Source organism: Protopterus annectens, chromosome 8.part0 (assembly GCF_019279795.1).
Source record: "Protopterus annectens isolate FY-2018-M chromosome 8.part0, PAN1.0, whole genome shotgun sequence".
In the NCBI taxonomy this organism is placed as follows: domain Eukaryota; kingdom Metazoa; phylum Chordata; order Ceratodontiformes; family Protopteridae; genus Protopterus; species Protopterus annectens.
This window is the reverse complement of record NC_056741.1, coordinates 1,499,328,518-1,499,344,885: the sequence shown is the minus strand read 5'-3', so window position 1 is coordinate 1,499,344,885 and position 16,368 is coordinate 1,499,328,518. Positions and strand designations below refer to the sequence as shown.

At 38.4% G+C, this 16,368-nt stretch overlaps 1 protein-coding gene across 2 annotated transcripts in view; it reads right to left on the bottom strand.

Annotated features, from left to right (window-relative positions):
- The window catches only part of PRDM10 (PR/SET domain 10), a 1,088,540-nt gene that overhangs the window by 401,499 nt on the left and 670,673 nt on the right, over positions 1-16,368 (bottom strand). For both annotated transcript variants that reach the window (XM_044081083.1, XM_044081084.1), the window contains 2 exons: positions 1,275-1,430; positions 286-465 (listed from right to left, as the gene is read on the bottom strand). In XM_044081083.1, the coding sequence (XP_043937018.1) occupies positions 286-465; positions 1,275-1,430 (336 nt within the window). The remainder of the gene's footprint in view (positions 1-285; positions 466-1,274; positions 1,431-16,368) is intronic.

The window sequence follows — 16,368 nt, the reverse complement described above, 5'->3', positions numbered from 1 at the left end:
ACAGGTGTATAGTGAGAGACACATTCTGACGTAAACCTCCCCCATGGCAGGTCAACTTGGCAGTTTATTCCCACCTCACAAGCCAACTCTTCAGCTATCAGACCCACTATTGGAAACTGTACCTGAGGCGAAGTCGTGACTTTATCACTCAGGGGAATAGTACCAATACCACACCACCTCCTCTGCTTTAAAAAGTATACTAGTCAGCATGCCCCAACACTAGAAGTTTACAACTAAATACTAATAAGCATGCCTCATACATCCTAAAGTTTACAAGATACTAACCAGCATGCCCCGTCTCCTGAAACCCATCATGCAAAGACGGCACTTGAACATGAAGTTCTCATAGTCTGTAGAAGGGATCTTAGGTTTGAAAGCTTTGGAACGGTGGATTCGATCTGCTTTCTTTGCCTCCCTCTCTGGGTTGTGCATCCTTTGCATATGTTCTCTCAGTTTGTCCTTTCTCTGTGAAAGGTAAGATAGAAGATAATTAACAATATACAGTAGTTAAATGTCACCAGATTTCACAAAATCACTTTTACAGAAAAATCTAGTTATCTAGCCCCCAACTCCTCACCAAGTGTGGACACCATCTACCTTCTTAGCACACAATGACTGCCTGAGCAGTCATTCTTTCCAAAAGTATCAGCAAATTAAGGTCAAATGCATGGAAGCTGAGATGAAGAAAGAAATTGTATGTGATGTATATGTATAATGTATGTAAATGACATGTGCTAATATGTTTTTTCTTTTCTGTTAATGTATGTTTACCTATGTCTTAAGTAATAGTTTAATAAAAGTATTTAAAAAAAGCATGAAAGCTGAAAGATCAAGACAGTGAGAAATATGCCTACATGGCAGGCCAGTGAGTAAATGGCTTTCTTCAGAGAATCAGACTGAAAGTCATCTAAAGAACATACAAGAATATGGCTTTTACTTTCATAAGAATGATTGCCGTGTCTACTCACTCTGGAAGTACCCTCAATAGAAAGCCTTCTGGCTCATTTAGCAGTATGCTTTGTCGGCAGCTTCCTTATACTTTTATGCTGGAAATGGTCTGTTAGTACACATATTGCATAATATTGTAAGATAAAGATAAGTTCAAATGCTGAAAAATCCGCACTGAAACAATATCATATACAGAAAAAACAACTGAAGGCATCACTATCATACAAGTAATTGCCAGTCTCTCACTATTTTTGTTTATTTATCCACTACTCATCAATATGGTCTCATGCCATTTTCTCCAAAATGACTGCACTCATAATCCTTACCTTAAACTGTTTGCCACATGCTGAGCAGAGAAAATCCTTCCGATCAGAATGCCGTAGCATATGCAACCGCAATTTGTCAGGTCGACAAAAGGCCTTGTCACACTCTGTACATTGGTAGATCTTTTCTGAGTGGAAGCTCCGTACATGCTTTTTCACCTAACAAGTAACAGCAATGAAAAGCACCAATGTAGTTAGTGCACGCAGAAACAAAATGACATGGAAGGTATGCAGTGCAAACTGTAAACAAAGCATTAGATGGCAAATACAGAATCTTAACATAGGGAAGGAAAAACATCACTTGTGTGTCATGGTACCTAAACCTTTTATTGACACCTGTGTATGCCACACACATATTTCCACATAATGCACTATTTAACATACTCCACTTAAGACATGAATCATAGGTAGCAAGGAAAAGTACAATATACTTACAATAAAAACACATACTCAAGAAGTGGTCAGCATAACAGCAGTCATGACATCTATGTTATATCTCACCTACCTTTCTCTTTATCCAATAATTATAATTACATCTGTTAACTGGATAAGTCCACTGGAGATACAGTCCCTTCTCAGGGGCAATCTGGGAGCAACTACACTTTCGGCTTTTTCCTGGTTAGGGGTCACCACAGCAGAACTCCGGTCCGCTAATGATTGGTAGTGGATTTTTACGTACCGGGTTACCAGCCCTGACGCACAACCTTCAACGAAGGTACGCCCCATTCATGTATGCCTCCACACAGAAGACGCTCTAGCTGAGAATCGAACGGGACAATGTCTTACTGTGAGGCGACAACGCTACTGCAGCACCACCACCGCAGTCTAAGAATCGCACAGTAGACAAATACAGATTGTGGGGAATCAAACCCATGACTGGTGCCTGGTCCAAGTATAACAGCACATAGATTTCATCAGCAGTACTATGTGTTTTCTATGAAGGTCCTTAGGTAGCCCTACCATCAACATTCTTTAGAACCGTCAAAGATTTGTACACATCTGGTATGGCTAGGAGCCTTCTTCTGTTCCCTCAAGACTACTAGCCCCTGCAATGAACTCTGACTGTAGTAATCTATTTTCTTAATTATAATTACATTGAAAATCAAGCTGCTATGGATCAAACTAAGTAATAATCATGTATAATCATTTAGGGGTGACCAATCCCTATAGATCTAAAATTTTGTTAAGTATACTTGCTGCTCCAGTCAAATGGCTTCTTACGGTGCCTTAATAGAGATTTAGTGCATTTATAATAAAAGGCAATGCAAGGAAACAAATTTTCAAAAGGCCTTCTTTCACCCTTACTGAATGAAACAAAAGCTGATTAACCATTTTCATTTATTTTACTCGCCTTGTATAACATACATGTTTTCTGTGTACATCCAGCAGGCGTAAACAATGTCATCCATCATTCTAGCAGTTTGCATTAAAGACTAACAGTTGAACAGACTGATTAAGCGAGACTGGTGATACTATTATGAGTATGAAAGGAGGGTTGATCTTGACAGAGAATCTTATTGTGGAAAACCACATAATGTGATTTAAACACAAAGTCTTGTAACTCAATCTCCTGTCAAATGTGACAACCTCTATAAAAAGTGATTTCTGGGAGTTATTTTAGCACTGAAGTCTCTGAAGGTTCAAAAGTAGTTAAAGCAAGTTTTTCTTCAGCATAAACTTTAAATCCCATAGGGGAAAACAGGTGTTTTTAGGAGGTCTCAAAATGTGCAGTTCCTTTAAGGAAGGCGTTTTACAGATGGATGTGAATCCCTGCTGAAAAGTTGGTTAAAAAAAAAGGCAGATAATATGGACTTCAATGGATGTATACACAAAGTTGGACTCGCATAACTTAAAAAGTCCAGTAATCTTGGAAAGGTACAATGCACAGGACTAGACCTTGTTACAAAATACTTTCCCACTTCTGAACACAAGACGTTCTTGTATTCTTTAACATACGCAACACCAGAGAGGAAATAAAAATGTTATCATCTTTACTAATTGATTCTGATTTGTAAGATTATGATAGAAAACTGTGTTGCTGTTGAGCGAATAAGGATTTGTGAAGAAGTAATGGCTACAGGATACAAGTGATCATATTCATTAACAAAGAACACCATGGTTGGCAATCTTGGTCAAGGAGGAGTTGTATTACACTGGCTTTGTCTTGATTTGAACAGCACTTTTTGAATCAGTAAAAAAAAAAGAGAAGACATACATTGAGAATTGAACTACACTCAAGGCAAAAAGCATCCATCGTCCATACTGTAGTAGGGGGGGATAGTTTAAAAAACAGTTTTTGACTTGTCTGTTGTAATTTATAGCAACCAAATATACTTTTGGAAGGGATTGGTTCTGCACAGTCTCTTGAAGAATGCAAGGATCTAGTTTCCAGTAATAAGCCAATGTTCTTTCTGCTCAAAGCATGTGTCACTGACTTTGTAAACCTGGGACACTGACTGATAAAACATAAAAATACAACTGTAAAGCTGTTTCAGATTTTAACTGCTTCCTTTCATAGATTGAAAGATTCAGTTCACCTTAGTTTGTCTGTGTACCACAACACTTTTGGACCATCTTGACCGGAAACTCCCTGGCTAAAAATTATCCTTTAAAAGCTATCACAGCTCTGTGAACTTCGTTCAGCACTTTTAGACTACTGCACAGAGATATTTCCTGTTAAAACAAGTTGCCTTGTACTGGCAAGATGCTCAGATGGGCTCGCTAGGCATAAACTGTACAGTGTTTTCAAATATATAATCTCTGATGAAGAAAGAAGTGTTATTCCAAACAGGAAAGTTTGCTGTTTGCTCACTAAATTAATTTATTCATTATGCCATGAAGAACATAAATCATTTCTTGTACTTGTTCCTGAGACTGAATCCACAGACTCCTGAGATGCCAATTTATTTTCCTCATATGTAAATCTTGCAGAAGGTACCAGAAAAATGACAGAAAATATACTGTCAGAATATGTTTTGGTGGAATGTCTTGTTGCAGGACTAAGTATGTCAGAATTGTTTGAATCTCGCTTGTCTCATGTAGGAAAAATCAGAAATGAATTATGACTTCCCCTAGAAAAGTTGTTGAAGCTAAGGGATCAAAGACGACTTTCTGAATGTGTTATCCTTAGAGAATGAAAGATCAAAACTGTTTTCTGTCTCAGCAAGCTGTCCAGATAAGGAAAATAGAAATGTTTTTTTTGGGGATGTACAAACAGTGAATTTAATCAAGTGGTAAATACTTCCAGGTGTGGGGACAGTCCAAATATTACACCTGAAAAAATGAGAGCTATGTACTTGCAGGAATGATAGATTATTTCATTCATGTCAATTCAATAAGATACACAGGCCCTCAAACCACTTGTTGGATCCAAACCAGCAGCATTAGTGTTCCAAAGTAGAGACCCTTCCGCCCCATAACACACTAGTCCACTAACTACTTCAGATCTAGTTTGACATCTCAAGACCTGCCTGAAACTGACACAATAGCTCTAGAAACTAAGTAGTCCTTTGAGTCTTACAAGATAAGGAAGAGGGATTGGAGGGAGTGAGTGTTGTCGCACTGGAAGGACATGAATAAAAGGATCTATCAATATGGTAAGTACATAACCTTCATATCCAATTCATTCAGTCCACCTGATCTGACATGGGACAGAATCCCAAGCTACAATAAACTCAAGAGTGGCCTTGTAACAGGAGACTCTTCAGGACAGCAACACTGTGGGATGGTGTAGCCCTAGAAAAGTAGTCCAGTTTATAATGTTTGATGAAAGAATGTATGGAAGATAATGGGGCAGCAATGCAAATATTGTCCACTGAAGAGAATCTAAAGAAGGCTGTAGACGTTGCCACAGCTCTAGTGAAATAAGCCCTTGACTTGATAGGCACAGTTTTGTTGGGAGCAGCATAATTAAAGGAAATGCAGTCTGATACCCATCTGGTAAGGGACATTTTAGATACTTTTTGCCTAAGTTCATCAGGAGCAAAGGAAATAGTTGATCATCTTTTCTGAATGACTTGGTTCTATGAAGGCAGAAACATGATTGCCTATGTACATCCAAGATATATAGGATGAACTCTCCTTTGTGTTTACATGTGGGAGAGAACACTGGTAAATGGATAGGCTGCAAAACGTTTAATTCAGAAGCCACCCTGGGAAGAAAGGATGAATTCATCTTCATGATATATTTTCCTTGTGAATACTAGGTAAGGAGGAGATGAGGATAAAGCGTGGAGTTCTGAAATTCTTCTGGCTGAAGTGATGGCTTCCAAAAGGACAGTTTCCATGCTCCACTCAAGATGTTGGTTAGGGCTTCTAAGGCCAAGTTTATATTTGAGAGCAGAATCACATCTCTGATAGGAGGTCTATGCAAGAAGGTCCCTTCAGAAATGTTTTGCAGAGTTGATGGAAAGCAAATAAGAATTCCCAACACCCAGCACGAAAACTGGAAATAGTAGCCAGTTATATTTTAATCTCAGAAAAACTAGAATCTGAGTTGAACAAGGAAACTAGAAAACAGAGCATATCTGAAATATAAGCTGAAAAGGGGTTGATGTTCTGGGTCTATATTAGATCACAGAACATTCAAAATGTTGAGTGTTCTAATATCAAACCCTACCAATCAAAAATACCAAATATCGAACGTTCAGAACAGCAAATACTTTCCTAGGGAAAAAAATTTGCTGTTCCAAAACACACACACACAACACAAGCACACCCAACAAACAGCAATCCACACACATACACCTAAAATCTTACAACTAACCTTACACTAAACTATATACACACACCACTAAATATCCACTTACCTTAACCCAAACCCTAACCCTACGATCCGCCACTATCGCACACTCACCTCACCGGCACCCTAACCCTTATGTCCACACAATCTCACACATACCTAACCCACTCTCAATCGCACACTTACCTGAACCTGACCCATAACATTCCAACAGAGTGCTGAAAATACCGAAACAGAAACGGATAACCAAATTCTTTCCCTAGGAAAGAATTTGGTTTTCTGCTTCTTCGATATTTTCAGTGTTCACTGAAAATGGGTTGATATTAGAACACTCAACATTTTAAATGTTCGGTGTTCCAATATAGACCCGATGTTCTGAGGGTACAACCCAAAGGACATTTCAAATGAGAGACTCTACAGGTAGAATCTTTCTAGGATGCTGTCAGGATTGTAATCACCACTGTGGAGAGGGATTTATCACTAGAAGTGGGAAAATCATGTACAGTCAGTTTCAGGTTGAGGTCTGGGTGAGGTTTCCTGGAAGGCTGGGACTCAGGGAAGAGGGGGTAAGCATATTGAAGCCCAGAAGGCCATTGCTGGGACACAGCATTCCTTGATGACCGTCTTTGCAAGGGAATCACGGCAAAGTAGTTTCTGCACTTGTTGCTGAAGGGGGAGACAAACAGATCACAGCAACAATTAAATGAATCAACTTATGTATGGGCTGGAGGTGCCACCCACAATGTACATGGTGCCGATCTGCAAGCCTTAAATTATACTACCTCATTCTGAGAGGGAGGAGTCAATGGGCCAAACCTCCTCCGGAGCATTAGCTTTAACATTTTGCTGAATCCATGTCCTCTGGAAGAGATTATGGGGAACCTTCCTCCTCTTGAGTCAGTATTCTGAGATGGGGAAATGGACAAGGAGTACAAGTGCTTCCTCTTGCACTTCCTCTTCTTGGTAGCATCAGGGTATGTGTCACCTGACTCCTCAGAGGAATAAATCTGCCTTTGTGCAAAGGTCTTGAAGCTAACAGCACAACTCAGACCCATCAACATCTGATGAAAAGAGTAAAAGAGGGAGAGTGAACTATAGGATAGAACCATACTTGTTGGGACCTGTGAATCCACTCTCTTAGGAAAGGCAATTATCCTCTCAGATACCTCAAAGGCTGATCCTACTTCCATTGGATCTGAGGAAATCACTGCAGCATCCAGCTCTGACCCTACCTTCGGAGAGACAGTCATGGTAATTGGTGGGGAGATGGAAGGCCTCAATGAAGGGACCAGAAGCAAAGTCTTGCATGCTGATAACTCCAACACCAGCACTAGCACTAGAGCTGAACCCATCAGCCCTGATACAAGAGTCGAAGTCAACGGCTTTGCCCATGTCTCAGAGACTGCTTCAGCTCCTGCTAAGCAGGAGATGAATGAGTCAGATCAAAAATCCTCAGTGCTGAAGCTATAGGAAAGGTCTGCATCAAGGCCACAAGACCCAGGTGGAAACATGATTCCAAAGCTACAGTAGCCAACAGCTGGACTGGTAAAAGAACCAAAATCAGAGACATCTGTGCAGATCCAGTCGCCTTTAGGGACTGAAGGGAGTGGAATCTCAATCTGTGTTCTCAAATTTCTGCTTCTGACCTAAAGGACCTGATGTAAAGCAACAGAGATGGTCTGAACGGAAGGCACTGATGTGACTTGTCTAATGTTTGTTTCATGGGGAAGTAATCTACAAAGATAGGATTCAAGGTCTCTGGATCTGGTGATGGAGTGAATGTTGCAATGTGGGCTGCAGGAGCTTGGAACTTACGAAGCAGTCAAACTCTCAATTTTTGCATGCCTTTTCTTAGGATCAAAGTCATGCTTGGCATAATTTTCACAAGGTTTCTGGGATTTTGTCACCTCTAGATCTGGAAGCAGGATGTCTTTTAAAATTAGTTTACTTCTTCTATCCAATAAGGCCCATGACCTGAACCCCACACATCTCACTCCACAGAAAGATGGGGACCCTCAAACACACCATATTTAAAGCTTGACTGCTCATCCACTGAAGAAGAAAAAAATAAAGGCAAGTAACTACTAAGACTAGCAGGAAAACAATAATATACACAACATTAAACTACTACTATACCTGTGGAAAACACTATAAAACAACTGCAATTAGTATATAAACTATACTATTAAAAGCACTGGTCATCAAAAATCAAAATGCTGACTATTAAAACTATTTACTTTTCAACTATTTTAGTATTTAGCTTGTTTAGCTAATTAACTATTGTCTGACAAGTGGTGGGAAAAAAGTTGCTGCATGAAGGGACTCGCTACCGGACAAAATAAAAATCAAAAAGGAGAAAGACTTACAAGTACAAACACGAAACAGAAAAATAAAAGGGCACTATAAAATGCAAGAACTGACTAATAATAAATCAAAGTCAAATGTAGGTTCATTTGCCAAAATGACCAACAATAATATAAAAAAAAAACATCCATGTCACTGAAGAAATGTTTAATATAAAGATTTGATTAATAATCCCAGGTAGAAAAATTTGAGGTGGATCACTCAGCTGTACGTCAAGACTGGATCTACTTGCTATGAAAGCAAATGAGATCTGAGGTAGTTAGGGGGATTGATTCATTATGGGAGAGAAAATTCTTAAGGGACTCAATACCAGAGCACTGAAGCTGTGGGGTCGGATCAGACAAGCAGCTAGAGGACCCACATGTCAAATCGAATGGACTGAAAGAACAGGATATGAATGCTGGGATGTGATATCTGAATCAGAAATATTTATTTTGAGATGGTCTTATTGGAATATGATAAGCAACTTCTCTACCGTAAAAGAATTCTGTTCAGTGACAGGAAGCAGTCTTCAGTCACCATCCTGAAATATGTTGTATTTATGAACTTGTTCATTTCTTGCAGATCTAGAACTATAACTATTTTTTGTACTTGGAGTAACACTGAAAAAGCCTGGCTATCTTTGATTTAAGAGCAACCATTGTATCATATTCATTAACAAAAGAGTTGTTTATTAATTACTCACTCATTGAGTGGGGTTTGTAAAATATCGTGCATTTGCTGTCTTTTTCTGAAAAAGTTCTACTGTACCACATTGTTGAACTGTCTGGAATTCATATGCTTGTAATAATCTGTTGCAAAGGAGAATGACTGCCCTGAAACCTGTTTCTCAGGAGGTATTGGGACAGAGACAAGAGTAAAAAGATGGCAGCAGTCTTTGGTTGCAACAGCCTTTCTCTGGGGAGCTCAAAATATTACAAAACTGCTTCTCAAACTGCTTTTGAGGACAAATCTGCTGAAAAACTTTTTTTCTGTAGAAAATATTTCCTATTAGGAGTAAACTAAGTTGGTTTCAAGCAGCAAAGGGTTAGTACATATCACTAAAGGAATTAACAGTATTGCCTTTCAAGATTCAAAATGCCTTCAACAGCTTTTTGACTAAATAAAAAATGATTGTTTCACAGGAGCATTAAGTATTTTACCTCTGACATCTTCATTGTAAGATTCAGTTCTAAGGGTCTAACTCATGTGCATATTCACAAGACAACCAAGGTTTCTCGCTGTCTTGGACTGCCGAGGCCGTGTGTGTGTGTGTGTGTGTGTGTGTGTGTGTGTGTGTGTGTATAAACATAGCTGGCTTTCCTATTCTTTATACCTGGAATTGTATGCCTGGTTAGGTTTTTATTTTGTTTTGTTTTAAAGACAGAAATCAAAATTCAGCAAATGTTGGCTCACTTGACTTGTTTGTTTTCTAAACAGTCCAATCTTTCACATAACCTATGATACAGAACACGGCAATTACACCTTATCACAGGCCTAAATCATTAAGGTAAATATTTTTGCGCTTTGGAATTATTGAAAAAAATGTCTGTTCAAAGGACCATTGCAAAAATAATGCATATTATTGAAATACTCCCTTATTTTCCCTTTAGCACTCTGCATACCTCTCAACTGTCCAGATTTTCACAGAATGTCCAGCTTTTTCCCTGATATTTTTTTGTATTTTTTCTATAAAATTTGTGGCTTTCTGGCAAATCAGTGAGGAGTAAAGTCAATAAATGACATACATTTGAGTTTCAGACTTCATATCCTTCAAGAAACATATGCTAACACAAATCCAGTTATTCTAGCACCTTTCTAAGTTTATAAGATCAATATTTAAAATTTGTCTCTATTTTTGGGCCTTTGTCCTCCCAATGTTTTAAGCTTTGTCCAGATTTCTTGTGCTAAGAGACTGAGTTATGGCACTCTGCAGTTATTCATCTTGTTTTGTCAGATTCCCATTATTCTACAATACTTCAACCTTGATCAGTCCCTCTAAATAATTCCTATTACTTCTTTCCAATACCTCTGTCTCTTATTTCTACACTGTTTTCAAACTCCATTTTCTTTTACCCCACTTACTATCTATCCCTTCTGAAAAAATGTCTTATCTTTCCTAATAACTCTAAAATCGCTCCCATTACCATTTCCTTAAACATCTTTTTAACAAGTAGGAAACTGTCAGTGTCTCATTTGTGCTTCATCGCCCTGCATGTTAATTTTAGTTTTATCAGTACGTGATCTGAAATAGTTATTAGATGTTTGTCAAAGCTTTCAATTAAAATACATGTGCTCCTGAGAAAAACAATTCTATCCATTCTAATCTAGTTATGTTATCTTGAGAAATAATAGGTCAATTCTGTCCTACTTCTTACAACAGAATTCACAACTTCCATACCAAATATTCTTATATTTCTTTAAAAATATAGCCTCTTATGTTACATATCGCCTTCTAGGTCTTCCTGATGCATCCTCACTATTGCAAATCAGGTTCTATTCCACACCTATAAATACTATTCCCTTCTCAAAGCTGATGATTTCTCCCATTTTTAAGCTCCATAACAGCAGTTTATGGTGGAATATATACATGTCAGCATAATCTCCATCCCTTGGCAACAATCCCTTACCAACACAATGTACCACTGTTGTCTATTTCCCCTTTTCTATCACTACTTGTTTCTCCTCATCAATCAGTAGTAGTGCTCCCTTTTTTATTTGTCCCTGATATTCTTCAGAATGCCCATCATAAAATCCTCTTTGCCAAATTCACATTCTCATTTCTAGCCAAATGTGATTTATACAACATTGCTTTTTTGCACCCTACACTTCTTAACATTCTTTGCTATTTGTCTATACCTTTCATGGTAATATAGACAGAGTAGCCATTATAATATAAATCTACTTCTCCCTTTTGACTGTGTATTTCCAACTTTTAACTTGCATGCTTGCTTATCTCCACTTCAACCTATATCACATTTTTCAAGACTTTGCTTCAATGAAAATACTCAAACTATAAATACATTTTCTGCATCACATCCCATTTAATTTAGATCAAACACACAAAACTGTGTACATTTTCAACAAATGAAGTTACCCCTCCAGACAGCAGCAGATGCTCCAAATCAATGGCTACATCTACAGGCACAACCTAATCTAAAAGTCAGGTTACCCATGCTAAAGCTCATGTTACAACCTGTGTTTCCACTTATACTAATAGTTATCTGTTCAGTAAACATTAACTTTTAGCCCAAAGAAAAAGTACAATGGCTACCTCTGTAAACTGTGCACTGTTCTGTTAAATGCATTAACATATTAAGACTGGGAGGCTACTACTTATCAACTTCCCACAGATTAAAACTATTTTTCACTGATCTGCTTGCTGCTGTACCTTTACATGTCACATTTTTCTTGCCATAGAGTGTTCAGAACTTTCAAGATTAATTGCTTGCACCTGCAGAGAACAGATCTCCAAGTAAAAGCAGCCAGCAATAAGAAAAAAAGTAAACAACTTTGCAGATGTGTAAAGGAATCTTTGTAAATTTTATTCAGAAAACAATATACAGAGTTCCTTTGGCCAACTTCCTACACCTGCAGACTTCACGTCTCCTTCTGAGAATATTTGCTTATAAAAAAGCTAAACTTTATATATGCAGAAAACCCACTACTTTCCACATCTTTCACCATTTTGTCTTATTTTTTCAAGACTGTGTAGAAATCTCTAGCCTACAGTGTGTAAACCAAGGACATTAACTCAGACCTCCATCTTTATAAAAAATGTGGGAAATTGCTATATTAATTCTACATATATCAATACAGTTTTGCACCCCATCCCATCATGTCCAAGATCCCAACATTATATTAACTTTAACTTGCTTCTGACCAGCCTTTATCTTGCTGCAGTATAAAGCAGTATATATTGCAACTAAGAAAAGTACTTGTTAACATTTTTAACTTGTACAGCAGTCACTAACAAGACTCTTACTCACCTCACATTTAAAATATCTTAAACTGCACACTATGCAAAATTACTTTACATTCTAACAGGCACTTTACATGACATTTTTATACAACTATTAACAACTGTTTTCTTACAGTTACCTCTTAATTTCCTTACCTGCATTGTCCTTCTAAACATTAATGACATAGTGAGGTATATGCTTTACAGTTCCACCACAAGTTTAACAAAATTCCAGTCTTTCTTAATCACTTTTGCTTACCAGTTCATATTTTATACGTCTCTTCCTATATCCAATGGAAGTGATTATTCTCTCCAATTCATTCACAATTCAATGTTGCTGGTCTTCTTCCTGTTCATCACCATCTTCCAAAACCAGCCTCTGGTTCAAGTCTAAGGTACTCCTGATTTTTCAAGTGTTTCCTATGCTTTTTTCAGTGAAATCCTTTCCATTGTTCCAAAGTCTCTCTGTGGACTTTGTTTTCAGAAGAATGAAGAGCAGAGTTCCCTCTTGCTTGCTGCCTTACTCTTTGTTGGTTAAACTTTATTTCCCCTTAGTCTGTCCTGCATAAAAAAATGTCCTTAATTTTCCTGGAAAAATAATAATATGAAGCTAGCTGGATACATCAGTTTGAATCCCATACCTTCCTCTCTACATTTCCTGTTAGGAAAAACTTGCTTTCTTCTGCCAGGTGTACAGTAACTAATCATTTTCCATAAACACTATGCACTTTTCTTTTCTGCTACAGTTATGTCAAGATCAACTATTTTTGTTGGTATGAATGCAAATTTAATAATACAGGTCTTGGCTGCTTTCTCATGGCCAAGTTTGAAGCATGCACACAATGTGCCCTTTCAATTAAGGAATCCTACTGTGGAATCCCAGTCCAGGTGCATTTTTGTACTTTCAGAAAATTAATACAGCCCATTCTTCACAGTTTCTCTGGTACAGCAGAGAATCTCAGGTTTTCTCTGCGTACTCTGTCTTCTAACTATATTTTTGAAACAGTTCTTCTTGAGGAGTTTCATAGCCAGCCAGCCTTTTCTTCATTTCAACCACGATGTTTGCAGTTTTAGCAATTCATCTGAATAGCTAGTTAAAGCTACTTCCATTTGTTTTAGCCTTTTCTTATTTGAGCTGATATACTGCTTCAGTGTTTCATTTATTTTAAATACCTCTGAGTACAGTTGACTTATTTAAAAGTCATCCCCTGTACCAAAGGTGGAACTTGAACTGCTTTTTTGTTGAACATCTGCAGGAGTCTTCCCATTCAGTGTGCCCTCTTTTCCTTCTCTGGCTGATTTTCTCTCAGGTTTCCAAATGTTTTATAAGTTGGCATCCAGGAGGCAGTGTAATTACTAGCTAGTGACTGAATTTTACCCAAACTGATAGCTTAAATGGCCCCTTTTTACTCCTTTTCTGTTTTTATACAGAGAGCTGAAATCACCAGTGTGCAACCATCTTTGAAGTCATCTGGCATAATTTTATGATTTCTCTTCCTTTTCCTTTGGGGGGGGGTGGTTTGAGGGAAATAAACCAGATGTCACCAATGTAGACTGTGCTAGGGCCTCGTGTCTCATCCATGCTATGTATTTGGATAAGGAGTGAAGTCTACTACTAAGCATTTTGGGGAGAAGCCCTGACAGGCATCACAGTTTCTGACATCATGGTCTGTACCTAGGTGGATCACAGTGGCTGTGGTACTCCTTATGTGGAATTTGTCTGCAACAGCCACTTCTTTCCTACACAGTTCAGTACTAAACAACTGTACCCAACTACAAAATTAAGGAAGAAAAAGTGGTTCCCCAACAAGGTACATCATTGTTTCTGAGCTGCAGAAATCATCCAACTGCACTGAGGATGACACGAACTAAATGCAAGACAGAAAGCACAGTGGGCCTCTGCATTCAAGAACTGTGGCAAGAAAGTCCTAAAATGGAGTAGGTGCATGTCCTGAGTCCACTGGCATACTCGGATGTCCCAGTGGTTGGATGTACACTACACCAAGAGTGAAGGATTCTGAGCTCCTGAAACTGTGCCAGAGATACTTAGGCCCCTACCAACTAAGCCCCATTAGTAAGGACTACTGCAACACTGATCTAAATAAAAAACATCTTGGAATGTACAGGATGAATCTCAGGCGGTATAATGTGGTAGCTACTGCCTTGCTCATGCTGAGGGAGCTTATACAAGGCAAACAGAGACAGAGGTGTATTTGCCTAGTTGTTAAGGAAGCAGAAGCCATTGCTTACCTCTTTAATATCCTTAGTGCAATGAAACATCCAAATGTGAATATGAGCTGGAAATGGCTGTTCCCAACCACACATCTGAGGAAATATATCTGTGCTCTGGATAGATCACAATTTGTAGATAAGCGTTCTTCAGAGCTAGCAGGGAGAGTAGACATCCTTTTCAGTTACAGGAAAGACACCTTTAGGGATGGCATTTCATTCACTGATTTTTAGTCCAGGAATTTGTTAAATATGGCAAGTCTGGACTTGGTCTCCATGAGACATTTTTCTTTGATACCAGACAAAGCTGCAAATAGAAACCTTTTCGCACTTGTGGTTTCAGTACTACTGCCACTGCATCTATGATGAATAGTTATCTCAATGTGTCCATCAGTAGATATAGCCGATCCCCTGGAAATGTGGGTATCCCCGTGAAAGGTAATGAACTTAATTTGGCAGGCTTGAAGAATGAAGGAATTTAGCCATTGGTCAGATGGAACCACCTTCTTGAAGAAGGCTCATCTGCCACCAAAATGAGGGGAGGTAAAGGACGGAGGGGTGGCCAGTATTGCCTGAGCTTTTTTGGTGTACTGGGGGGGTTCTCTATTCCCCCTATACTGCTGCCTCCCCTGCCACCACAACTCTCTTTTATCATTTTTTTTTTCTGCATGTACTGATTTTACACTTATCTGACTCCAGATGGACCAGGATTTATTGGGACACTTGCAGTTATATTTCAGATGGATAAAACATATGCTTGACTGCCTTCCACAGTTCTACCTTGCGCCTCCAGTGCTTAAATAACATTTGCAATGGTTGAATACAGAAAGGAAATTTTACCTACAGCTGTGTCTGCAAGTAGCTAAGTGAAAGACCAGCTCTGGTACAGTTTTTAGATAAGCCTAGAAGAGAAGATGCATGTACTGATTTTACACTTATCTGACTCCAGATGGACCAGGATTTATTGGGACACTTGCAGTTATATTTCAGATGGATGAAACATATGCTTGACTGCCTTCCACAGTTCTACCTTGCGCCTCCAGTGCTTAAATAACACTTGCAGTTATATTTCAGATGGATGAAACATATGCTTGACTGCCTTCCACAGTTCTACCTTACGCCTCCAGTGCTTAAATAACATTTGCAATGGTTGAATACAGAAAGGAAATTTTACCTACAGCTGTGTCTGCAAGTAGGGATACAGAAAATGGGGGGGGGGTGTTGAAATTTACTGGAGGAAGTTACCAAACAAACCAATGTATTGGCAGCAAATAACAAGAGAGTACAATGAGGCTAAGCAGGAGTTTTGACTATAAGTTAGGAGACTGCCTTCTGTAACCGAGATTGTTTATATAGTACTGGCAAAGAGAAAGTGACAGGGGAAAGCTAAGTGAAAGACCAGCTCTGGTACAGTTTTTAGATAAGCCTAGAAGAGAAGATGCTATTAAAAAGGAATAATTAATAGGTTATATAAAACACTGCATTATAACTATATTAATCAAACACTGGAGGTTAGAAATGATTTGGAAAAAGTAAATGGAAAGGCAATTTACAAAGGAACAATGAGGAAAAAATTTTAAGGGTACCAAATATGCAACAAAGTCCTGAAGGTTTAGGATTCTTGCATGGAAGCATTTGCGTAAGTATTTTTATACAAAGTAGACTTCAGAGCAAATGAAGGATTTGTGATAGGGAAGAGAGATGTAACTGGGAATGTTTTCTTAAGAGTTTAACAACTTGGCAGATTTGAAACATTAAAATTACCATAAAAAACACCAACTTGTAAAAAAGAAGAAAAATGAACCAAACAGCTGAATTGAACC